Source organism: Microtus oregoni, unplaced genomic scaffold, assembly GCF_018167655.1.
Source record: "Microtus oregoni isolate MIOR12 unplaced genomic scaffold, Mior012 000086F_ref0000336, whole genome shotgun sequence".
Classification (NCBI taxonomy): domain Eukaryota; kingdom Metazoa; phylum Chordata; class Mammalia; order Rodentia; family Cricetidae; genus Microtus; species Microtus oregoni.
Window position 1 is genome coordinate 431,222 of NW_024544552.1, and position 25,540 is coordinate 456,761.

Below are 25,540 nucleotides of genomic sequence, written 5' to 3' on the forward strand. Positions count from 1 at the left end.
GTGGGTGCTGGGGATCAGACCTCGGGTCCTCATGCCTGTGCTGTGAGCACTTTCCCCATTGTGGTGATTAGCGTTGGTTTTCCACTGGACGGGATATGAAATCCCTTAGGAGACAAGCCTACAGGCATACCTGTGAGAGATTGTTCCCATGAGGTTAACTGCTGCGTGTGCTTTTGAAAGGCTGATTTGATGAATTTAATTGCTATGGGAAGAGCTATGAAAATATAAGAGGCCTCCACTTCACAATAACGGAGTGACATCATGCACTACTGCCTTCTTCCTGAATGCAAAGACAGTGTGGCCAGCAGCTTCACGGTCCTGCCACATGGGCTTTCTCACCATGAAGGACTATCCCCACTGACTGAGAGATAAACGCTTCCTGCTTTAAGCTGCTTTTATGGAGTCTTTTATCATGGCAACAGGGAAAGTCACTAAGACACACACAGAGACTTCTCCCCAGTCTGCAATAATGCTTTTGAGAATATGGGTGCCAGCAGCCTGAAGTCATTAGAGGGCAAAACTGTTCCCAGGAAAATCTGGGTGAATGGAAACTTTTTTTTTTTTTTTTTTTTTTTTTTTTTACTTTTTCTCTGTGTTAGGGGATAATCCAGGGCCTTACATAGTGAGATACACCCTAGCCAGAGAATTTGAAAATCCAGTGGGGAAAGAAAATTCTAGTTCTCCATGAATAGAATCTTTTTCACTATTCATAATCCTTGCAAATCTGATGGTAGGGTCCTCAGCAGGAGGGGGAGGAAAGCCAGTGGAGTGGGGCTGCGATTTTTACCCCATCACAGCTGTGCCAGGTGATGTCTCTGCCAAATTTTTGGAAGAATGTTGAGGAGTCCTTCTGTAAACAAAACTGCACACTGCCCGCTGCTGTTTACATTTTCTTCATGCTAACCTGAATGACTGTAAGGCAGAGCTAACAACAGTTCCTTTCATAACAGGGACAAAAACCACACCCACCAGATGAAACATGAGGCACGTGATACAACTGGTCTTGACTTGGGGCAATGAGATGGACATGAGGTGGTGATATCACTGGCCCTATATTCAGGCCCTGACCACTGCCAGGACCCACACTGGATGTATTTCTGAGTCGATGAGTGAATTAATCACACCTGTTATCCTTTACCCCTGACAGCATCTTTTCAGATGACATGAACCATGCATGCTGAGTGAGGTTGCCAAGCCCAAGGACCTGAGTTCAATCCTCAGGATCTCCATGGGAGAAAGATTGAACTGATTCTCACAAATCATCCTCTGACCATACTCTGTGGCATACTCATGTTCTCCCTACAAATAAATAAATATGGTAAAAACACATCCACATTTTTTTGTCATAAGCTCTGAGTTTTGAGTCAACCCAGATATCAGTGGCCAGTTCAGAGTCAACAAGCTATCCTAAAAGTGGTTGTTCTGGCGTGATCTCAGCTGGACAGAATATTCCCCATTCACTGAATGCGGTTAAATTGAACCCAATGGGAGATGCATACCTCCTGGCCTTTCTCTCTGCAAAGTCCATAGTTCCAATTTGTGCATGCGGGCGCCTAGCCTTATCCACAGCAGTCAGCACATCCTGTTAGCAATTGCTAGCAGTAAGAGCTTTTTGTAACCATTATGTCACTCATTCTTGGCTGTGTGACCTTGCAGGTTGACTGTTATCCTTAATTTGTCAAAAAGAGAAAGCAAGACTCTTGAATAGACTGTTCTAGAACTAAGAGAAAAATCATAATCGGGAGTAAAGCACAAGACCTCTGCTCCCAAGCCCATCACCCTCCACTGAGAAGTTCGGCTCTCTCACCAGGCCTGCCCCTGTGAACAACTAGTTTTTATTTTTTGTCATTGAAATGGCTGAGGTTATTAGCTGAGCCTTGGGAGTCAGCTAACTCCCTGGTGGTGGTGGTGGGGGGGTGACACCTACCTACTGCTGCAAATGCCACCAGCCACACTAGGCAGCTGGGAAAGAGTTACAGTTTGCAATGTGACAAGTACAAGTGACAGGTATAAATATTTCCAGTAAGCCATGACTGCCCTTGGGCTTGAAATAGAAAACACAGTACTCTAGAAATCGCAAGGCAGTTGCCTTTTAGTCCTGTACGTTAGGTGCAATTGAAACACACAGTTCCAACTGCTCAATCGAAACTTAGGAGCCCGACTTCACTGTCTTCAGTAAAATTTTCTCTGCAGTGTTCCCACTATAACCTTTGCTTGGCTGTCAGCCTTGCAGCATACACGGGAGACAATTCGTGTTGAAGATGAAATGATGAGGTCATCCACCTTTAATGGCCAAATTGGGCAAGGGTCCATGTTCTCACTCTTGAAGTCTTCAGCTGTTAGAGAAAAACCTAAAGATGTGTTTAGACAAACTTCAATCTTTCTTTTGTGCGGGCAGAAAAAGAACAGCCCTTCAGCCTATTATTCACACCTGTTCTTTTGGACTGAAAAAAAATATTTTGACAGCTTGGCTATCATGAGCCTTTATGAGTAAAATCGTCCCTTTTTTTCTCTCCCTGGCTACATCTTTTGTCTTGTGTGCTCTTTCTATCCCTGAATAGATTTCAAGATACGGTGTCCTATTATTATGTAATATCTGATGCTATTTATGTGAGCCAGGGGTAGAATGAGAACAAAAACCACTTCCCTGTTATTAAGCTGTGTCTCTCTAGCCTGCAGATTGGCAACTATTCAAGATGATGTGCCCAGATTTCTACCCTGTTTCTTCTGAAAGGGAGAGAGCATGGATAGTGATTGGGGTTATGTTGGAAGAAGACCCTGAGGGCTAACAGCTAACTCCCAGAGAGGCAGGTAGAGGAACACACTGCACTTAAGCACCACTGTTAACTTGCAGAGCCTAAGGTCTCAGTAGGTGGAAAGGGTGGCCTTTGAGCTATAACGTGCTCTTTGGAAGCCGGCCCCCTGGGCCAGTCTTATTATATATAGCTACACTAAAGATCTGTTTGGCGGCAGAAAAAGGATCCATAGATAATCTTTTAAATATAGACATAGAAAGTACATAGGATAGAATATGAACAATTCAAGAATTGGGATTAAAGAGGCTATAGGACTCCTTTGAACTACTTTGTAACTTTTTCTGAAATCGCATCAAAGATAAAAATATGTATACACATAGACAGAGGAACATATTCTCCAAAAGGAAGGCTCAGTAGGCACAGTGACTATGCCGATAGCCCAACAGAGCCAGTGTGACTCCATTTCATGGGGAGCAGTTAATATTTAGGCCTGGATTTTTTTCCCAGTTCATTTACTAGCTCCATGCCCAAATCATATCTTTTAAAGGGAGGAAATGACAGAAAGACAGCCTGTACTCTCTTAACTTGACAGCAGGCGTCTTCAAATGCGTGCCATTTTTCTTCAGAAAACAAATTCACTTTTAAAACATCTAAATAAGAAAAATACTCTCTCCCCTAATCCAGATATCTCCAAATTTCTCCTAGGTTCTGCTTTTTTCCCTCTCAAAAATTTCATGTACATATTCACAATAAAAAGAACTGGTCACTCTAACATGAATTATACTTTATCACCAGAAACTCCAGCACACACACACACACACACACACACACAGTCACACATGCACACACAGAGACAGACACACACATGCACACAAACACAGACACACACATACAAACAAATACACAGACAGACACACACAGAGACACACAGACAGACACACACACACACACTGGGTTGCACAATCATTTAAAGAAATAACTTGCTCAAAAGTTCTCTGCATCCTTAAATGTGTGATAGAAAGGGCAATTTTAAAAGAAAACATTTATCAAGGATTTGGGTCTAGGTTGGACGAGTCTCATGGTAAGGGTTAGCAAAGGAAATCATGAGTGAAAACTGGGCCTGTGAAGCTACTATCTCCCTTCCATTCCAATGTATGAATCTTTGATTTTGCACTTCATGGAAATTTAGATTTGTAGTGGTTAACCTATGTGCTTGGTAGAATGCTCATGAGCATAGAGTTGGAGAATAGAAACGCTTGGAGGTTGTCTTAATTAGGGTAACTACGGCTGTAAACAAACACCATGACCCAAAGCAAGTTGTGGAGGAAAAGGATTTACTCAGGTTACACCTCCACATCACAGTTCATCACCAAAGGAAGTTGGGACAGGAACTCAAACAAGGCAAGAACCTGGAGGCAGAAGCTGATGCAGATGCCTGCCCATGAGGCACGAGGTCTCACACCACCCTGGCTCATCCTAAGCATGAAGGCAAGTGTATCGAATTACTCAGAGCGGCCCAGTCTGGTGGTTAAAAAGATGATTTGGGAAATCTCCCCATGGCTCCCATGCCTCAGGGAGGAGAAAAAAAGCTCCCAGCTCCTAAAGGTTATACTGCTCTTCATTTTGGAATTCCTGATCAATCTCTGATAGCTTCTAATTCATCATGTCTATGTCCTGGCAGATCTTTTAAGATAGCATGAAAACTTGTCCATATGCTGCTATTGCCGTCTTTGCTCTTACCTCATATATAGCAAATCTAGCTCTCTAAAACTAGCTGAGAAGAAAGCTCATGGAGTCTGGATGAAAGCAGTTTTTAAGACTCTGACTTGCTGACCTGTCTGCAGTGATTGCTAAGATGTGAGACCTGTGTTAGCACTGGCATCCAGCTTCCTGACCTGCATCAGAAGCCAGGCGACAGAGGGTAGAGGGGGATTGGAAGAGCAGGCCAGGGCAGGAAGATCAGCGGAAAGTGACAGCTCACTGGGAGAAGTCACAGGCTCTACCAATGGCATAAAATGAAACAACACGTCAGAAACAGTAAGAATTGGAATTGTCTAGCCTCGTGGACTTTGTTGCCTCAGAAACAGCAAAAAAGAAAAAAAAAATACTATTCCCAGTAATGGCATTGAATTGTGGAGGAAAGGTTGCATTGTTTGGATGTGATTGTATGGGATTCAGGGAAATGCTGGGGATTATTTTAGATTTTTCACCCAATGGTGAGAACAAAAGCACAGTTTGGGATTAGTAACAAGATGCGATCTAAGGAATTTACCTGGTCCCTCTTTCAGACATCCCTAACAATTATGGAACTTAGTATTTTTCTTGAGGAAATCAGCTTTGATGCAACAGAAGGTCTTAGAAATGTGCCAGGTTTTACAGAGATCTTTCTTGTCTTTCTTGCTAAACTCAAGCATACACTACACTCTGTACACATGCTCCATAAAGGAACCACTACCACCTGAACATTTGTGTGCCACCCTCCCAAGATCGCCTATTGAAATCCAACTGCAAAGGTGAATGTGTTAGGGGACAGGATAATTTGGAACTGGTTAGATCCTGGGGACACTGCCCACATTAACTGGTCCAGGAGAAACCCCTTACCTTTCCACTATGCTAGGAAACAAGAAAAATGTCCCCCTCATCAGGTCATGGTGATACATTAACACTAGGATGGAAGAGGCAAGAACATCTTGAGTTTGAGACCAATCTGGTATACTTAAAAGGAAGAGCTCCCCTATGATCCACTCTGTGAATCAAAAGCAGGTGCTTGAGCTAATGCCTCTTCAGCTTCCACCGTCTGCAGACTGTGCATAACCCTCTAATGCTGCTTACAAACCTTCCCGTTTGTGCCATTGGGTCATAGCTGTCTAAACAGGACAAGACAGGCAGGGACACCTCTTTTTCCATTTGGAGGCCTCTAGGATCTCCTGTAATTGAAGATTATTGATTCTGAGGCTGCTATTATAAATTAAGGTTTATTTCAACATAAGATAGTGTTCCCACTTAGCAATTTCTAGCTGTCATGCGGTTTTTCATTATCACAATCACTGTAAGCCTTTTGAATGAACTGAGAGCAAATAAAAGGAAATCTGTTTGGTTCTAGCCAGGTCCTACAGCATACAATTTAAATCGCCGAGACAAACAACAGTCTCTACAAAATTAAAAACTTTTTTCATCTGTTCTGTAACAGATCCATTTTTCTTTCCCATAGAACCTACCTTTTATACTGGGTAAATTATTGTTGTCCTCGAAGAGACCATCCAGATTTTACCTTAATTTCTACATTCACCAAGTAAGATAAGAATAAAAGTCAAAAAGGCTTATGGTGTTCCATGGTAGGAACATATCTAAATATAATAAAAGTAATATACAGCAAACCGATAGCCAACATCAAATTAAATGGAGAGAAATTCAAAGTGAGTCCACTAAAATCAGGAACAATACAAGGCTGTCGCCCATCTCCATATTTCTTCAACATAGCTAACAAGACTCTTATCACGTGCGCTGTGGATCTAGCTCCATGGTAGAGCTTATATATAACTGGTGTGAGGCTCTGGGTTCCGTTCCCAGCACCACAGAAATAAATGAATAGCTAAATAAATCTAGTATTCCATGAAAATAACTAAGGAACTCAGTGGTGTTTTACAATGTATCAATAATGAGACCAAGAATTGCTGCTTGTTTTGTGACTCATGGGATACATACCCACTATAGAGAGAATGTTTCTTGAGGATCTCCTCATTTGTTGCTTAGGGCTGTGTTCTTCAGTATATACCTTCTACCTTCTAATAAACAGTAACATTACAATAATATTACAACACAGTTGAGTCATTGAAAATGACTTGAGATATTGTGCTAGGCCAAAGTAAATAGCATATTATTATTCCTTGAATCCAAAAATGCTATGCATTTAATTCTATTTAAAGTAAATGGTACATATTTGAACACTTTGATGGCATGCTGCTTAGTAATAATGTTATTCTGATCTTATGGGTAAATACATATGGTTCTGTGGAAAACCAGTTTATGAATAACACCTATGAACCTTCTGTGTGGCACCTATTAATAACAAGTTTCAAAAAATATAATTGCAGAACCATTCTTAGTTATGTGTTCTCTTGAGTGTGTGTATGTGGTACACTTGTCTATGGCATGTGTGCACCTGCATGTGTGTGCACTTGTCTATGGCGTGTGTGCACTTGTCTATGGCATGTGTGCACCTGCGTGTGTGTGCACTTGTCTATGACATGTGTGCACCTGCATGTGTGTGCATTTGTCTATGGCATGTGTGCACCTGTGTGTGTTGGTAGAAACGCAAAGACTACATGAGGTGTCCTTCTCTGTCAATCTCTGGCTTCGCTGGCTCATTCCTTTGAGACAGCATCTCTTACTGGACCTGGATTTAGGCTGTCAGGCAGCAAACTCCAGTGATCCTCCTGTTTCTGCACCCCACAACACTTGGCTTATAGGCATGCATGGTCAGGCTCTGATTTAAAAGTCACCCACTAAAGTGGGTGCTGGGATCCAAACTCACACCCCCATGTTTGCACTGCAAGAGCTACCCTTCAGTAAATTATCTCTCTGACCCTATTATTTTTCTTTTTAATACCAAGGACAACATCATCTTGTTGAAGTAAAACAGAAATGTTAACCTCTCTCCTCTCTCTCTCATTGTGTGTGTGTGTGTGTGTGTGTGTGTGTGTGTGTGTGTGTGTGTACTCTGTTGGGAAGAACCAATAGAAAATGCTTAAGAATGGATATCAAAAATATTCTTCTGTATCATGTACTGTGTCAAGATAGTCATTATGTTTCTGTATAGTGATGATTCTATGTCTGTCGGTTCTCAGGAGGTTATTGGGAAGTTGATCATGCTGCTATTTTATGTCTCATCATTCATCATCACAACCTGACACTTATTTCAATGCAGAGAAAAATAGTCCTTGAGTAAACAAAAGAATGCCAGAAACGGTGCTCAGTATCTTGCTCACCCCAGCACCTGACTTCTTTAAGTAGTTACTCAGTGGGGATCAGCGTTGCATCATGGCCTTTGAGATTTTTCAAGACTCCTAGAAAACTTTGCAGGAATGGCTTTCACCTTTAGCTGACAGAAAGGAGAGGGTGCATTAGAAATAGCAGGAGCTTGCAGAGCTCACTGAGACAGGTAGCCCAGGTCTTTCTTGTCAAGTTTTCTTATTTAACCCTTTAGTCAGTCATGATAAATTCTGAGCCGGCAGACTTTATTTTCCTGAGCTGGAGCTAGGTTATAAAACACACAGCCATCCCCAGATCTGGCCTCTAGTAATGTTTGCTTCTACAACCAGTCCTTTCTTTTTAATTTGTTAGTATGTGACCAATCAGCTCAAGTAAGGATTAGATATGTCTGTTAATGGTTCATTAATCACATTCAAGAGATCACAATCTTTGAAATTTGAGGATGGAAATTTTAATTCTCCTTTGGACTAGAAGTCAGGTCTGTGCCTCTGGGGGAAAGCACTTCACTTCGCGCCTTCGTTGGCTGACACAGTTTCTGGGGCCATTTGTTAATTATCCCACTTGATATGAAGTCAAATTGACTTCGAATCCTGGCTTTCAGCGAAAGGAATTGTAGAGTTCAATTAATTCAGACTCGGCACATGTGTAAAATAAGCATTTCTGTTTTCTACGACTGCTCTCATTTCCTCAGAAGCCCTTCTGGGGGATGAGTTTAGACATGGGGCCTGGGAGCTGCCTTATTTAACACGCACAGGTGTGGCTCTCTTGATTTTGGGAGATAATCACAGTTTCTGTTTCCCCAGCTTCAGCTGCTGCTATCCAACACTGAATTGAGAGGAGAGTTCAGGATCAGAGGTTTGATCTGTCTGATCTCACGCAGTGGTGGATGAGGTCAAGCAGTAACAGTACACTTGTGGAACCTTGTTGATTCTTGCTTGGGACAGATTGTCAGGGTACATAGGGTCCGGCTCATCACCTGGTTCTCCCTGATGGAATTTGTCTTCTTAGACATTTGCTCTCAGTATAGAATCCATGCAGATTTTGGTTTTTATTTCTGCTTCAAATTCTTGTCAACTTGCTGGTCTCAGTATGTCTATACTTTTTACTGTGAAGGTCTGCAAGAAAATTTGCATGCCTTGCCTTTTGCATATAAGAGTAAGGAAATACTGCCTTAGACTCCATTTCCTGCTTTTTCACTTTCACAGATTTTTTAAATTATGTGTCTATATAGGGTGTGGAGGTTGGTATGTATGTGTGAGTGCAGGGGCCCTTGGAGACTAGAAGCAACAGATCTCCCTAGAGCTGGAGTTACAGGTAGCTTAGCATCACCCGATATGGGTGCTGGGAACAGAACATTAGACCTCTGTATATCAGTGCACGCTCTTAACCACTTAGCCATCTCTTTGGGCACAACTCTTCTTTCTTGCTAATCCTCTTATGATATTAAATATGCGTGTAGACTGTGTTCCTTATAAGGCTTCTGCTGGAGTCATGGGATAAAGCGGTTTTCAGGAACCGTACTTGTTGGGTATATCTATACTCCTGTATTCTCATTTTGGATTTTTTTTTCCTATGAAAGACAGATACCATGGCTTCCTTTCCTTGGGCTTCATGTGTTGTCATTCCCAGGACATATCGTTAAGAAACTATCTGTGGTCTCCCTGGATTCGCTGGCTCTTGATTGATCAATATTATATCAGTAGACTTTTAAAAGTGCCGTGACTGCCTTTTCTTTAACGGCTCAGTTTAGGGAAGAATGACCACACCGTACTAGAAACTGGTGGGAAATAAAAACACAAGGCTTTAACATTTTTTTAAAGCATCTTGGTTACAAGTAGATCAATGGTTGTGAAGTCTGCCAAATAGTAAAAATATTAAAAATCAGCAGGCCTTTCTGTTCTTAAGAGGTTAATGTTTACACACCATAGAAAGAATGAATAAAAACACTGGGTTATTGGTCGGCCTGGTGATGGGAGCAATTTGAGAAAATTGCTCAGTGCCCATAAATTAGTCTCACACAGCCAATGCTCTTTCTTCTTCCTATACTGTCGATTGATTGTGTGTGTGTGTGTGTGTGTGTGTGTGTGTGTAGCCATGCCAGTGCATACATGTAGAGGTCAGAGAACAACTTGCAATGAATCAGATGTGAGTTAGAAGGAATTGAACATGGGTCATTGGGTCATTGCCTTGCTGCCCCATGGAGGCGCCTCAACTCACGGACCCCTAACATTTAAATTTTTTATTCTGAAGATGAAAACCCAGAGAAAAAAACATGTATTTTATTTAGTGTTTGTAGTGTTGTATGTAGACGTGTTTGTGTTTAGTTTAATATAAGCTTTCTTAAAGAATAATGAATTGTCTTCTTTAACTTCCTTATGCTTTTCTGCCTTGTGGTGGTTCTGTCGCAATGCCTGAGCTGTTGTGAGAGGGCTCCCTGAGAATGGTTTATGTTCCTTATTACTCAGAATGATTCCTCGCAGATCAGCAGCAATAACGGAGAACAACCCAGTCCTTTCTGCCCACCCATCCCAATACCACATTCAGAGTGTCCCTGGGGTCACTTTTATACGCATTTAAAGCTTGTAAGTGGAAAAATTAAAAAATTTGGTCAGATCTATACAACTTGGTATTTTTAATTTAATACCAGATCTATCTAAATAGTGTACCCCAAACTTCAAGGAATGGAAACACAACTCACATAAGCAAACTTTCTCCTCCGGTCTAAGGTTCTCCACACCTCTGAAACTCCTTTCTTCTCTGGTTCGTGCTCCTCTGCCTATGCCTGAAATCACCCAAGGGTGGGGTTGCTTTAGGAAAGGACCCCTGAACCATTCTCTGTCTTGCTCCTCATTCTCTTCTTCCCTCCACTTCCCCTCTCAGTCTCCAAATACAAAAGAAGTTTATGTCTATTTGTCTATTTGTTTCCTGGCAACTGAACTGGAATTTTGATCAAATGAGACTTTTTTGGGTATGTCAGGAGGCCAGCAGTAGGTATCCCATGCTCCTTTCAACTTCCTGTCAAAAAGGAATTTACAGACTGGAAAGAAAGGGAAAAGAAAGCCAGAAACTTAAAGGGAAGGTACAGTATGTAGACTTCCTGCTTCTGGCCTTACCTTCTCCATGGAAAGCAAATATTCCGGGTAACAGATTTCTTAATCACCATAAAAAAGAATTCAGTTTGGGATTTGTGCTGGCTCAACTGAATACTCTGTTAGTTGTGCACTTTGGGGGAAGTGAGTGCCACTTAAAAGCAGCATAAGAAAGGTATATTTGCCCTGTGGAATGCTGATATACACTGTAGGATACTGTGCATGGACATCAAGAAAGGACATCACACTAGTCTTCCTGGACATCCTTGTTCAGACTCTTCAGTTTGAGTCACTATGGATACCTATTTTCCATACCAAGCCCAAGTCCTTTTGCCTTGATGTCTCTGGAAGTTGTCTGAGGCTCTGGAGACATTCACCAGAAGGAGACAGCTGCAGGACACTTCCATACTGGTTGCTGCTCAAAGCAACTAGTAGTCACCTCGGAGGCACTGCAGGTGACCCAATCATGGTGACATTTGCTCAAACTCTGCAGAGCAATTCACCAATGATTATCCTGCTAGCACTGGCACACCTAAAACTCCCTTTGTCTTTTCTTCATTTCCAGCCTGGATGTGTAAATACCACAGAAGTGGACATTAAGAAGTCATCCCGAATGAGAAACCCACACAAAACACGCAAGGTAAATAGATGTGTGTCCTGTGGTCTTGCTGAAGTATCTACTTTCAACACGTCCATCTCAAAAAACCCTCTACCACGTCATGAGCCTACTTCACCCTGGGTTTCTACCCTGATAATTCCTTTTCTAGGTCGATGTAAGCAACATATACCTCTCCTTATAAGATCCCAATGGCAAACCAAAGTACATCCCACTAGAATTTGCCCTGGAGAACCAATCAATCTTTTGGGCTGCCTTACAGAACATGGTTGAGAATCTACTTACACTGGAGAGTCCTCCACCCAGTATGGATGACAACTTTTCCATGACTACATAAATGGATTTCCCTCAGTTAACTTTCCCAGCCTGGGTACTCTAGCATCTCCAAAGACCCTGTTTTGGAAGAGTCTAAGTGCAGTCATGGCAAATTGCTTACAAATGGCTGAGTGGTACAGGAAAGAATCTCAGATAAGGGTACTGTGACTCCCTCCACTCTCTTTGAGAGGACTCGACAGTCAGCAGGCTCACTGGTAATTATCTCTTGCAAGCAGCCACCACCGAGTTTCTGTAAATGGTTGCCATGTTTCTTGGAGGGCCTTGCTCTACAACACAGTTGGAGGTAGAAGGGTGATGCCATGGGACTGTGACGGGAGATGGGAAAAAAGCTAATCTTTATTCTCCATCACAGGGTAGCATCCTCCTTGAGACTAACAGACAGGTACAGGAGATGGAGCTGGTGGGGAAAGATGCTATCAATGAGAAAATATAGTATTTATGGAGGGACTGTCTTCAGGAAGGGGGAAGTCTAAAATATGATTATTACAGAAAGAGTAGGAGGCCCTCTTCTTAGCAGCAGCATTTTTGTGACACAGCCACAGGTGTGGGCAGCACTTCCCAGTCTGCAACAAGAGAAAAGCTGTCCTGATTATGTAGCACTGTGCCTGTGCATCACTTTTTAATAGACATATTGAATATATCTTGATTAATGTCATAATTAATAATTATATAATATAGCATATATTATATATAATAAATAGCATATATATAGTTTTGGGATTATAATATAATTACACCATTTCCCCTTCCCTATCTTCCTTTCTAACCCTTCCAAATTTCTCCCATCCCATGTTCTCTTTCAAATCCTTGGCCTTTTTTTTTAAATTGTTAAAGTGTGTGTGTGTGTGTGTGTGTGTGTGTGTGTGTGTGTTTGTGTGTGTGTGTGCATTCCTTAATATAAAAGTACAACTTGCTCAGACTGTATAATGTTACTTTTATGGGTATGTTTTCAGGATGGACCATTTGGTATGGGATAACCAATTAGTGTGCTCTTTCCTGGGGAGTCTTTCTCCTATTCTGGGAGTTCAATAGTTGCCAATAGTTCTTTGTCTGAGATTGAGGCCTCCATGAGCTTTCCCCTTTCCATGTTAGTTTGTTTAATTGTTCTTTCTGTAGGAACTATTTAGACAACTTTGCTGCTGAGACTTTGTGGGTGTAGCTTTCCTGGCATCTCCAGGAGACAGCGGCTTTTCTTAGTCTTAAGGACAAATTCCCTTAGTCTTAGGGACAAATTTCATAGCCCTTTCTTCTATCCTTAACTCCAGAATTCCGTGACTGAAGCTGCCAAGTTCTGCGCTTGTTGAAACTGAAACTTGACTCCCTCATTCAGTAACTTTTTAACCAGTTTTCTGCCTTTGGTTGTAATCTTTACTGCCTAAGCTTGGCTGTCCTGGAACTTGCTCTGCAGACCAGGCTGGCCTCAAACTCAGAGACCCACCAACCTCTGCATTCCTAGTGCTATGATTAAAGGGGTATACCACCACACTCTGCTCTAAGGTTTTCTTGAAATCCTTTTCACAAGTTAAAAACTTAGCTGGGTGGGTTCTTGCCCTGAGGTCACCACTCCATTTATTCAATTTCTTAATTCATTTATCTCCTTGAACATGGTATTAGCTCTATTCTACTTCCTGGTGCTCCTTTTCTCAATCTGTACATTTTGTACTTTTATTTGCTCAGATTGTTTCTTTTCATTATATGTCTTCATTAGAGTTGTCCCTAATAATCACATAACAGAGTCTATATTGAGATTTCCTCTGCCAAGGGAATTAATATAAAACTTTTCAATTTAGTCTCAGGTAGACTCTTTGGACCAAGGCAAAAAGCAGCCCCATTCCCCACCTAAATATAACAACAGCAACCTCTAGTCTATATGCTAATATTCTTCCCCCCTGAAATCTCTTGAGCCAACACCACACAGTTTAAATAACTCTTAGCACCACTGTCTCCCATGCTCCTACTAGTATGGCCCATTAAGCAGTGCTTAAAACATTCCACTGCTTTCCTAACCCAAGGTCCCAAAGTCCGTATTATTCCCAACAACAATATGGTCAGGCCTATCATAGTACCCCAGTCCCTGGCACTAACTTTTGTCTTAATTAGAGTTTCTATTGCTGTGAAGAGACACAATAACAACGGCAATTCTTTAAAAAGAAAACATTAATTGAGGTGGTGGCTTACAGTTTCAGAGGGCCAGTTCATTATCATCATGGTGGAGCATGGTGGCATATAGGCAGACATGGACTGTAGAGGTAGCTGAGAATCCTATGTCTTGCAGGCAGCAGGAAGTGGTCTGTGACACTGAATGAAACTTAAGCAAAAGAAACCTCAAAACCTGCCCCCACAATGACACACTTCCTTCAACAAGGCCATACCTATTTCAACAAGGCGACACCTTTCAATAGTGACACTCCCTATGAACTTATGGGGGTGCCAGTTACATTCAAGCTACCATATGGGCCATTTTGAGAGAAGTTATTTTTTTATTTTTTAATATATTATTTGAGAATCCTTAAATGTGTATATGTGGATAATATGTTTAGATCACATCTACCCCCTACGCTTTCTTTTTCAACTTCTCGCAAGAGATATAGATTAATACAGAGGCTTTCACTTAGTCAACAGCAAGAAATTGTAGAGTGGTCAACACTAAATGAGACATTAGTTTATCCCCTACTGTTCCCAAGGCTCAAGGATCATCATAGAAGAGGGAGCAGAAAGAATGTAAGATTGCTATGACACAATCATCAAAACAGAAGAGGCCCATTGCACACAGAAACTCACAGTGGCTCTGCCAGCATGTACATGACTGTACAAGATCAAACCAGCTAACATTTCAGCATGGATGGGGAAAGGGCATACAAAGTAACATGTAGTTGAGGCCTATTGGCAATTGAAAGCTACTGGGGAAATGAATGTCTGCTTTTAATTATTTGTTGTTATGTGATAAAGTCTCACATGTCCCAGGATGGCTTTGAACTCACTGTGTAACTGAATATGACCTTTTGATCCTTCTTCTTCCACTTTCTGAGTGCTAAAATCAAGGATGTGTGCCACCACACCTGATTATATATAGTGAAGCAGATGCTGGACAAGCACTCCACCACTGACCATTCCCAGCCCCAGTGAAGAAAGAGTGCTTTCTCATTTGTAAAAAATATGTATGCGCACACCATACACACACCATATAAATACCACACACACACACACACACACACACCATACACCCAGCATGTTGACCGAGTTTTCTGTCCCACCTGGTCCTGCCTGGTCAGGCAGTTATTCAGTCACAAAGAAATACACAGAGGTTTATATTATTTATAAACTGATTAGTTAGCCTATTAGCTCAGGCTTCTTATTAACTCTTATAACTTATATTAGCCCGTTATTCTTGTCTGTGTTAGCCACGTGGCTTGGTACCTTTTTAGCGAGGCAGTCACATCTTGCTTGTTTTGTGTCTGGCTTTCTCTGTGTCTGGGTAATGACCCCAAACTGAAACTTTCCTCTTCCCATAATTCTCATTGCCATGCCTCTACTTCTTGCCTGGTCACCATCGCCCAGCCTATACTTCCTATCTGGCTACTGGCCAATCAGAATTTTATTACAAATTATACAAGTGGTAGGATAAAAAAGCTTTGTCCCACAGCATACTCACACCCACACAGAACACATGCACACAAGCACACGCACACACATACACACAAGTATCTCTAGCCAGCACCAGTCATTCTAAGAATAGCCTAGAAATTGGTATCATTGACAAAGAGCATTCTGTGCCTCAGAAGACCTTCTTTTCTGTGGTTTTAGCCCCATGTAACTCCAGCATTCTTCTATAGTAGGTGCTTCTACATGAAGATGAACCAAAACTAAGGTTTTGTTTGTTTGTTTGTTTTTTTGAGGTTTAGGAACCTTATTTCATGTTGTTCTTTTCTTCCTTCAAAGATCCCAACATAGCCCAAGTACTTTTTCTTTTGAGGTAGTTTCCCTCTATGTTAGAACAGGAAAGCCACAGAAAGAGTCACAAAGTCCATTTAGATGCAACTAGCAAGGATTTTGCCACTCGGAACTCTCTGAGACAAAGAGCAAAGGCAGTCCACAGTGAGCCCAGCTGTGTAGACATTCCCGGTTCCTTTCATCTACTCCTGGCGAACCCTCGGCTCACTCCACTAGTGCAGCCAAACAGAATTCAAAAGTCAGTCAGATCTCTGAACAGGGCCCTGTGCTCCCGCTTCTCCCTGAATTATTCAAAATGCCCTTCCTGTGGCTGACTGAGCAGTAGGACCACTGGGAGAAGAGAGCAGAGAGGTAAACAAGACGGAAATTGGGTGTGCTGAGGTCATTGCTCCCCCCCTTCTAGCACTGGCCTGTGTTGATATGTGAGCTGAGCCTCCTCCGCCTTCCTTCCAGAAAGCCAAGAGTAACAGGAGAGCTTTTCACACGCCATCAGTGATGGCAGAAACCTGTGGTGGAATGCAATGAAGTGCTGTGGAAAGAAAGAATCAGTGTATGTCAGCTCAGTTTGTCTAGCACACAGTTGGGGGTTGTGGACATTATTACTCCAAAGAATACAACCTCTCTCTCTCTCTCTCTCTCTCTCTCTCTCTCTCTCTCTCTCTCTGTATTATATGTAATTTTAGGTAGATATAAAGTAATGATTCCTTATTTATTCTTCAAGTATCCTTGGTGATATTTATCCCTCCTGCCTTCCTCTTCTCTACTACTGCTTTGATTTTTAGATTTTTGATAAGAAACATCATGAAATTAATTTTTAGTAGTTCACTGAATACACGATAGCATGTGCTTTTTAGACAGTCTCTGGTTACCAGGGATATTTTGTCCTGACCCTTTTCTTATTTTACTATAGTCAGTCTATGGTTTACAAAATGACATCCGAAGCCACAGTCCTACCCACACACCTACACCAGAAACCAAGCCTCCTACAGAAGATGAGCTGCACCAACAGGTACGTCCACCTGTGAAATGGCCAACTGAGGGTTCGTGGGACAGCAGCTACGCAGAGGAGAGAATGAGCATTCATTCTGGGTGGAATCTGGAAGGTTCTTTTTATGTTCAACTGCTTCATAGAGATTTACAATGGAAAAGTAGTGGGAGCCAGTCATGGTGGCACATGCCTGTAATCCCGGCTTGCAGAGGCTGAAAGTAGGAGGATCAAAGTTTCCAGGAGAACTGTGTTTGAGCACAGACTCTGTCTCAAAATAAAAACAAAACAACATGTTAAACAAAGGGGCAGAAGTAAGCTCAGTTGGAAGTGTGTTTGTTTGGCCTGTGCAAGACCTTGGGGGCTAATCTCCAGCAGTCCTGTGTGTGCATTGATCTGATTCTAAGACATGATCCTTGAGACATATAATACATGGAAATGCTTTTCAAAACTCTTCACTAAGTTTTCCCTTCTTTGCCTTCAGACAATTTTTCCCAACCATGCACCTGCCTTGAGAGTTGCTCTGTACCCTAGAGCTGTGCCTTAAAGGAGTGGGCAGCAGCTTAGCGACAGAGTCTTATTTCCCACATGAGCTGATATGATCACCAGAGAATGTGGGCGTTTCTGTTTCTGCAGCCCTAATTTCTCTAACTTTTTGAGGTTTGGCATGATCAGTCCTCGTGTGTCATCATGATCTGCATGTTCCTTTTTCAAAGTTAATTTGTCTCCAAGAAATATTTCAAAGCCAATGCCAAAGTCTCCTATCAAATCATAGTTGACTTAATCAGAGGGATGATCCTCCACTTTTGATTATTTTCCCTAATATTTTACTGCTCTGTGCTTTATCAGTATGTTAATGTTAGTTTTTATGCTGTATCTATAATTACCATCAGGAAAAAGTAGTTCGGGGTTTCTTTTCTAAAGTAGTTTTATTGTGTATTTATATCTATATGGGCATGTGCCACGAGCTGATAAAATTACTTTCAAAATACATAATTCTAATCCTTTCTTTGGATAACACAAGGATGTAAAATTTATTTTAAAATTATGGTAACCAATAATACTCCATTTGTTTTATGAGTTAAATCTTTGCAGAGTAATTGGATTCTGAATCTAGTTGTTTGTCAAGAATGTTTAAAACCCAACATAGCACTTTTCAGATAAAGTTACATTTTTTTGAAGCAAGCATTGAAATCAAATGCATTGCTGTTCTAAAGTTATACTGGTTATGTTTACATTCAAATAGATTATGTATTTTCAACCCTTTCAGAGTTTTCTGCTTTCGCATTTTTCTAGCTTTAGATTTTTTTCTAGAAGGGACTCAGCGAGAATTGGAATTTAGAGTAGAGAATCAAGATGCCCTGTTTATGCAACTATGTCTTCAACTTTCTTTTCAGATAAAATACTGGCAAATACAGTTAGATAGACATCGATTAAAAATGTCAAAAGTTGCTGATAGGTAAGCATTTAAGGTATCAATACATTCCTTATTTTTTAAAGAAGTGTTTCTTTTTATTTTATGTGTTTGTGATTTGTCCGCATGTATGTCTATGCATGTGTGTGTCTGCTGCCCATGGAGGACAAAAGAAAGCATTGGATCCCCTGAAACTGCAGTTAGGGATGTTTGTGAGCCACCATATGGATTCTGGGAATCGAACTTAGGTCCTCTATAAGAGCAGCCAGTGCTCTTAACCACTGAGCCATCACTCCAGTTCCATGCTATAAACTTTAAATGTCATATGGCAGCTGTGTTGAAGATAGTAACCAGGTGGTTGGAGGCCAGTGAAAGTAAATGTTGAAACATTTGCTGGACTATATTGTATTATTTTTGCCCATGAAAAAATATCTGAAGAAGTCTCTCGTCATAGTTTAAAGACAATAGAATAATGATTATCTAACATTTCAGAAGTCCAATCCTTGTGGAACCAAGAATCCGGTTGATGGGAGTGGCTTCTTCTCACACCTGGTAGAAACAAACCTATTAATTTATTGTCTACTATTTGGCAACCTGGTAACTCTCTAAATTCACTAAAATTCATAATGAATTCTTCTATGTGTTAAGAACTTGAATTAAACTCAATTTTAGATTTACCTTTTCTTAATTAAAAAATCTGTGTTTGTGAAAATAAAACATCATATTTTCAGTGAATTAAAATACTTTTAGTGGCTTATGTTTTTCCAATGTGGATTCTGCTAACAAACATAAACAAACATGGGATATTATAACCATCCCTCATTTCCCTCCCCTTGCACAGAGGAAGTGACTTAGAAAATAAAAGTCTATTCTTAATAAAAATATATGTTGTTTGCTTAACGAGTCTCCCAATTATTCTTTTCCAACTTTACTCCATCTGCTTACCTTTTGTTTTTGATAGGATTCTTTAAAAAATATTAGCTAGTGAGTCCTATCTATATTTGAGGCAAGATTTGTCTTCCAATCCTTTCTCCAACTTGGTCACCATCTGCACTGCTAGGAATGTGCTAGCTAGCCAGGATGGGAATGTCACTCAGTACTTACTGCTCAGGCAGAACTGGCCATGTAGTCTTTACAAGAGGATACTCGCTTCCACATTCAGGCTGGAAGGAGGAATCCTCAACCACATCTGCCTGCCAGATGTAAGTTGTTGCATGCAGGATGTGGAAACGTAGAAATTGCTGTTGGATTTCTTTCTGTAAGTAGATGTGGATTCCCTGGCCATCCATATTCATGCTGTTTCCCTTACTTTGAACACAGTATTGTTTCAGGTTGAAAAATGAAGCTGAAAATGTTTTTTTTTTCCCTCTGTTTTCTCCCTAGTCTACTAAGTTATACAGAACAGTATGTAGAATATGACCCGTTTCTTGTGCCACCTGACCCTTCCAACCCTTGGCTCTCAGATGATACTACCTTCTGGGAACTTGAAGCAAGGTAAAGATACGGTCTCTTCCTTTCAAGTATGTCAGTGACTTAAGAGCGTGCGTGTGACATAGTAGAGTTAGGAACTGACTTCTTGTAGAGCTGGTTTTGCTTTGCTCTGCAGCATCCATAATTTATCATTCTTAGTCAAAAAGAGACTTCAGACATGGGCTTCCACTCTGAGATCTGGCCTGCTTCTAGAGCACTGTTCTTCTATAGTGAGAAGGCCACTTGGCCACTTGTTCATATCCTGGCCATATAGACCCCCAAAATCATCACAAAGAAACTGTATTAATTAAATTACTGCTTGGCCCATTATCTCTATCTTCTTATTGGCTAACTTTTACATATTAGTTTAACCCGTTTCTATTAATCTGTATATCGCTGTTTGGCTGTGACTTACTGGCTAAAGTTCCAGTATCCATCTCTGGTGGCTACATGGCTTCTCTCTGACTCCACCTTTCTTTCTCCCAGCATTCAGTCTGTCTTCCCCACCTACCTAAGTTCTATCTTGCTATAGGTCCAAAGCAGTTTCTTTATTTATTGATGGTAATCACAGCATACAGAGGAAATCCCACATCATTCTTCCACCAGAAAGGATGGAATCTAGTCATTCATGGCAACCTGGATGGAACTGTAAAACACTATGTTATATGAGTTAAATGGCATACAGAAACAAGAGAACCATACGATCTTACAAAATATAAAAAACCAGGAAGCTGAGAGTAAATGGTGGTTACATAGGTTAGGAAAAGTAGAAGAGAAGGGGGCATAAGGAAAGGTTGATCAATGAACATTAAATAATAGTTGCATGGGATCTAGGAGCTCTAGTATGCTGTTTGAAGTAGAGTGACTGCTGATATCTATGTGTTGTGTATTTGAAAACTCTAGACAAAGGGATCCTGAATACCTTAGAGACATGCTGCTTGAGAAGATGTATTTACCCTGATTTAAACATTACACAATATGCATGCTCCAGAATATCGTGTGTGTGAGTTTTATATATTCTAAAACTTTAATTTTTGAAACAAATCTATACTGCTGAAAGAAAGAACTGACCCAAAATTAGGGGTGACATTTTAAAGGTAAGTTATTCAGAGTTCAAATCCTTCCTTTTTTAAGACTCAACCCCTGCTAATAAATCATTTGAAAATGCTTTTAGTCGTACAGGCTTGTGTTTAGGTAAAATGGATGCCAAACCCTCACTCAGTTAAGCCCAGGACAAACACGCCTATATAAACCTCATTTTAAAACTAGATAAACTCACCATGAATACAGAGAAACTGACTTTTAAAAACCCAAGCATAATTTAGAACTCCAGATTTCTTTGGTGAGCTATGTGGGGAGTTGCAACATCCATCTTGAGGCTCATTCAGAGGTGGTTTCATGTATCTTTACAAAGGCAGTATCAGTATTCAATAGCACTTCTGTTTCGTTTTGCTTTAGGCAGGGTCTCCTGTAGCTCATGTTGACCTTCAACTCATTATGTAGCTAAGGATGACACCCAGCTCCTTAGCCTTCTACCTCTTAACTCCTCGTCACTGGGACTACAAACCTGTGATATCACACAAGGCTCCAGGTTGTATTTATGAGCCATCTCTTTTATATCCAGCCATAGATCTCAAATATTTACCAATTCACTCTTCAGTCACAAGTTTTGTACATATATATGAGGAATCTGGAACCCCCCAATCCATGACTAAATACTGTTCATATTTAATTGTAACAGAGTCATATGTAGAAATGAGGCCTTTTAGGTACAAATGCATCATTACAAGAATGACTAATGTCAGACTGGAACTGTATAGTGGATGAAATAAGGCTCTGGGTAATAATAGCTGGATTTTTGCCCCTTATTTCTCATATAGAAGTATCATGTTATAACTGCTTATGCATCAGCTTTTTCATCTACATAAAATGAGAGGGGGAATGCCATTCTCAAAGTTGCTATGAATTTGTCCAGACTCTTAGTTACAGATTGTGTTATTAATCTAATTTATACCTCCCCGTGATTTCATGAAAAGTATATCATCAGTGATATATTACTATTCTAGAAGATAAGCTAAAGATAGTCATTCTTCTAAGGTATGTATGATAAAGAAAAGAGGAATTTGCCTAGGCATAGTGGCACATATCTTTAATCCTATCACATGGGAGGCAGTAGCAAGTGGATCTCTGTAAATTCAAGGCCAACAGGGGTCTATACAGTGAGTTCCAGGTAAGACAGGGCCACACAGTGAGACCCTGCCCCACCTCAACCACCCCCCAAATGGAAATTGTAATACAAAGAATATATTTAGTCTCATTTTCTCTCCAACAGCAAAGAACCAAGTCAACAGAGAGTAAAACGATGGGGTTTTGGCATGGATGAGGCATTGAAAGACCCAGTTGGAAGAGAGCAGTTCCTTAAGTTTCTAGAATCAGAATTCAGCTCAGAGAACTTAAGGTAAGACACATTTTGTCATTATGAGTTAAAGAGCCACTGCTTTTTCTAGTTATTCTAGATGTAATAGACCTGTTGCTCTCGTATTATTACAAAATGATGTAAACAAATTTCATTTCTGACACTAAAGATGCAAGAAAGCAAGACAAAAGTTATCCAGCATTATCAGTTCCTTTTCATAATTCATTTTTGCACTTCCTCTGGATTTGTTGACTACATAAATGTAAAACTTTTGAAATTGACACCATAAAAAATTACAATCCCAAGCCTGATATTCTGACAAAATGGAAAAGGTCTCTATCAGTCACTGTTCACATAATAATGCAGACTCAGGGAATTTTAGTCCTTCATGGTGGGAAAGCATGACAGAGCAACTCAGGTCATGGCAGTGGGAGTGGGAGGCTAGGGTTGCTCACATCATGCTGATCTAGGAAGCAGAGAACATGGATGCATAAATATTATATGTGTGTATGGGTGGATGTATTTTTAAACTGTCTATTTTATGCCTATCATGTGTCTTTATTAAATGATAAGGCTCCTGCAGCTTTCTAAAATACCACTACCAAACCGGGGACCAGGCATTCAAGACATGGGGAACCCCTTTGTGGGGCATTTCACAGTTCAATCTTAACAGTGATCAATAGGACTTGTATGGTTATTTTAAAAAACATCAACACCTATCATTATTAACTTCCAACAGCTTGTCTCCCGTAAGAAAGAGAGTGAATGTCTCAAAGACCTTAGAACAAAAGTCAAAGGAAAGCTTTTATTTTTATTTTTTTAATTGTGTGCCTTTAGATTCAGTAGAGCTGTGGATGGCTCCTCAGCCTTTAGCTAAGAATAGGCACAGCAGGGCTGTTGAGACTAATGATGCAGGGTGCAGAGAAAGAGGCCAGGGCACTTGTTCTGCCCCTCTGTCCTCAACATTCCGATCTGCTGTAATATTTCCTAACTCAAGGGACACCTAGGACAAACTTTTTAAATAGGAGGCATTTGAATGTTCATAGATCTGCTTAAGACGATTAAAACAATATGTTCTCACTACATGAAAAATTCTCCCCTTTTTTTCTGGTGAGGTTCTCCATTGGTTGTTCTTTGAAACCTGATATACTGTTTTTTTCTTTGCCGTGTCTTACTAGGCTCTGTGAAATTCATTTATAAAAGGATATTGGCATCTATTTCTTTTCATGAGCGCTAAGCTAGCAAAAGTCTACTTGTTGCGTTCTCTTTAGGAATTAATCAGAAACATGCATAATGGTGACAGATGCCTCAGTGTTGAGGCAGGATGACTCTGGTCAGATCTGGAATCTTTTCATTTTCTCCGTCTGTCATGGATTCTTGAGTATGCTCTCTTGTTGTCTTGTGGGGTTTGGAGAATCCTGGGGGTTTTGTTGGGTTTACTAAGTAAACTTTTCAAGAAAACAAGTGGCCCCATGGGATGCTGGAGCTGAGTCCTTAGTTAGATAAGAGAATAGGTGGCTCACCTAGAGCCACCACAGACATCTTAACAGAGGCTTGCAGGCTGAGAGCGGGTGATGAGGAGACATCCTGTCTAAAATCAGAGAGCAAAGACATAGGTAGTGCAGTATATTAATACTGGGCTTCAGGGAGGAACTGAGTCACTGCGAAGTCTTTACTTTTGTTACACCTTTGCTATTTCTTATGTTTAATTATCCCTGTGCTGGACTAATTTCCCCAAGCGATATCACATATAAGAAGTCTAGGGCTGAGGAGATGGCTTGCTTAGCAAGGACTTGCTCTGTAGGCCTGGGGATCCGAATCTGATGCCCAGAACCCATGTGAAAAACAAGTCTGAATGTGACGGTGCATCACACAGCAGTCAGTGCTACCCAGGTGGAGACAGGAAGACATCCAGGCCCCAATGGCCAGCCAGTCTCACCAACTCAGTAAACTCCAAACCAATGAAAGACACTCAGAATCTAAGGTGGGGTGTGGACTGTGGTTCTGTGGTAAAGAACTTGTGCAGCAAGTTCTGCGTATGTGAGACCCTAGGTTCAATCTGTGGTTCTTGGATTGGATTGTTGATATAATTCAAAAAAATCCACAGAGAAAAGAAAAAAAAACTGAACTCCCACAAGCACATCTATATTAACCCACCAGACACACACACACACACACACGCACACACACACACACACACACACACAAACACACACACACACACACACACACACATGCACTCACCTATAATAAAGAAAGTGAAAGTAAAAGAAAACTAAAGAGGATGGCCCATTTAGGAACATGCAGGCATAGATATTAAATATGTCTTATATATGTATATACACATGTATTTCTTGAGTTGTCTATTATATTCCTATCACATTTCTTTATCAAGATCATCTCTAGCAACTTAGGAAAGTCAAGACCAGCCTGAGCTATACAAGACCCTATCTTAAAATTAAAAACAAAACTGTAAATGTCTGTCCCACCCAGTCCCGAGGTCTTTTGAAATAATCACTCAGAGGCTTAATATTAATTACAAACTGTTTGGTCTATTAGCTCGGGCTTATTATTAGTTAGCTCTGACAACTAAATTTACCCATTTCTGTGAGTCTATATTTTACCACAAGTCTCATGGCTTGTTACCTCACATCTTGCTTCTCCAGAAGTTGCTGGTGTCTCTCTGACTCTGCCCTTCTTCTCCCTTATCTCTACTTGCATTTCCCACCTGGCTCTATTCTGCCTGGCTATTGGCCAAATCAGCTACTTTATTAACCAATGATAATTAAACATAGTCACAGCATGCGGAGGGGTTATCCCACAGCATAAAACTTGCAAAAACTAACATTTATGCTTTTGAATATGAGTCTTGAAAGAAAAAGAAAGCTAGTGGGGGCCTGATATTGGAATCCCCAAAAAGAGTGAGCTTGCTAGAGTAGTGAGTTAACATTGCAAGAATGCCCAGGTGCGGCTTCGGGGCTCAGAGGTCCTGTGGTGTGTTGTAGGTTCTGGCTGGCAGTGGAGGACCTGAAGAAAAGGCCTATCCGAGAAGTACCCTCTCGGGTGCAGGAAATATGGCAGGAATTTCTGGCTCCTGGGGCCCCCAGTGCCATTAACTTGGATTCCAAGAGCTACGACAAGACCACACAGAGCGTGAAGGAACCAGGAAGATACACATTTGAAGATGCTCAGGTAGGCACACAGTCTAAGCTCTCAGAGCCATGAGGCCCACGGCTCTCTGGAGTGTTTACAGCTCAGGTAACTGGACATTCAATAAGTCTCATTGATTGAGGACAGAACAGAGACATTTCAAAGTAAGTCATCTTTTAAACCCCTGGGGATTTTTTTAAAATATAAATTTAGTGTTTGTACATGAGAATTCCATGGACCATCCAGGACACTCTCATCATCATGCATAGCTGTACAACTAACTGCTATTTCACTAGATTTGGAAGACAATGGAACATATAAGTTTCCCTAAACCAGAGCAGAACCTCCCGGGTTTGGATCATGTT

General features: G+C 40.9%; 1 protein-coding gene across 5 annotated transcripts in view; it reads left to right on the plus strand.

The window, feature by feature from the left end:
* The window catches only part of Rgs7 (regulator of G protein signaling 7), a 367,840-nt gene that overhangs the window by 322,992 nt on the left and 19,308 nt on the right, over positions 1 to 25,540 (plus strand). For 4 of the 5 annotated variants that reach the window (XM_041643495.1, XM_041643497.1, XM_041643498.1 and 1 more), the window contains 6 exons: positions 11,403 to 11,477; positions 16,651 to 16,749; positions 18,123 to 18,184; positions 19,523 to 19,633; positions 21,942 to 22,067; positions 25,031 to 25,217. In XM_041643495.1, the coding sequence (XP_041499429.1) occupies positions 11,403 to 11,477; positions 16,651 to 16,749; positions 18,123 to 18,184; positions 19,523 to 19,633; positions 21,942 to 22,067; positions 25,031 to 25,217 (660 nt within the window). The remainder of the gene's footprint in view (positions 1 to 11,402; positions 11,478 to 16,650; positions 16,750 to 18,122; positions 18,185 to 19,522; positions 19,634 to 21,941; positions 22,068 to 25,030; positions 25,218 to 25,540) is intronic. The other variant, XM_041643499.1, reaches the window with a different exon arrangement.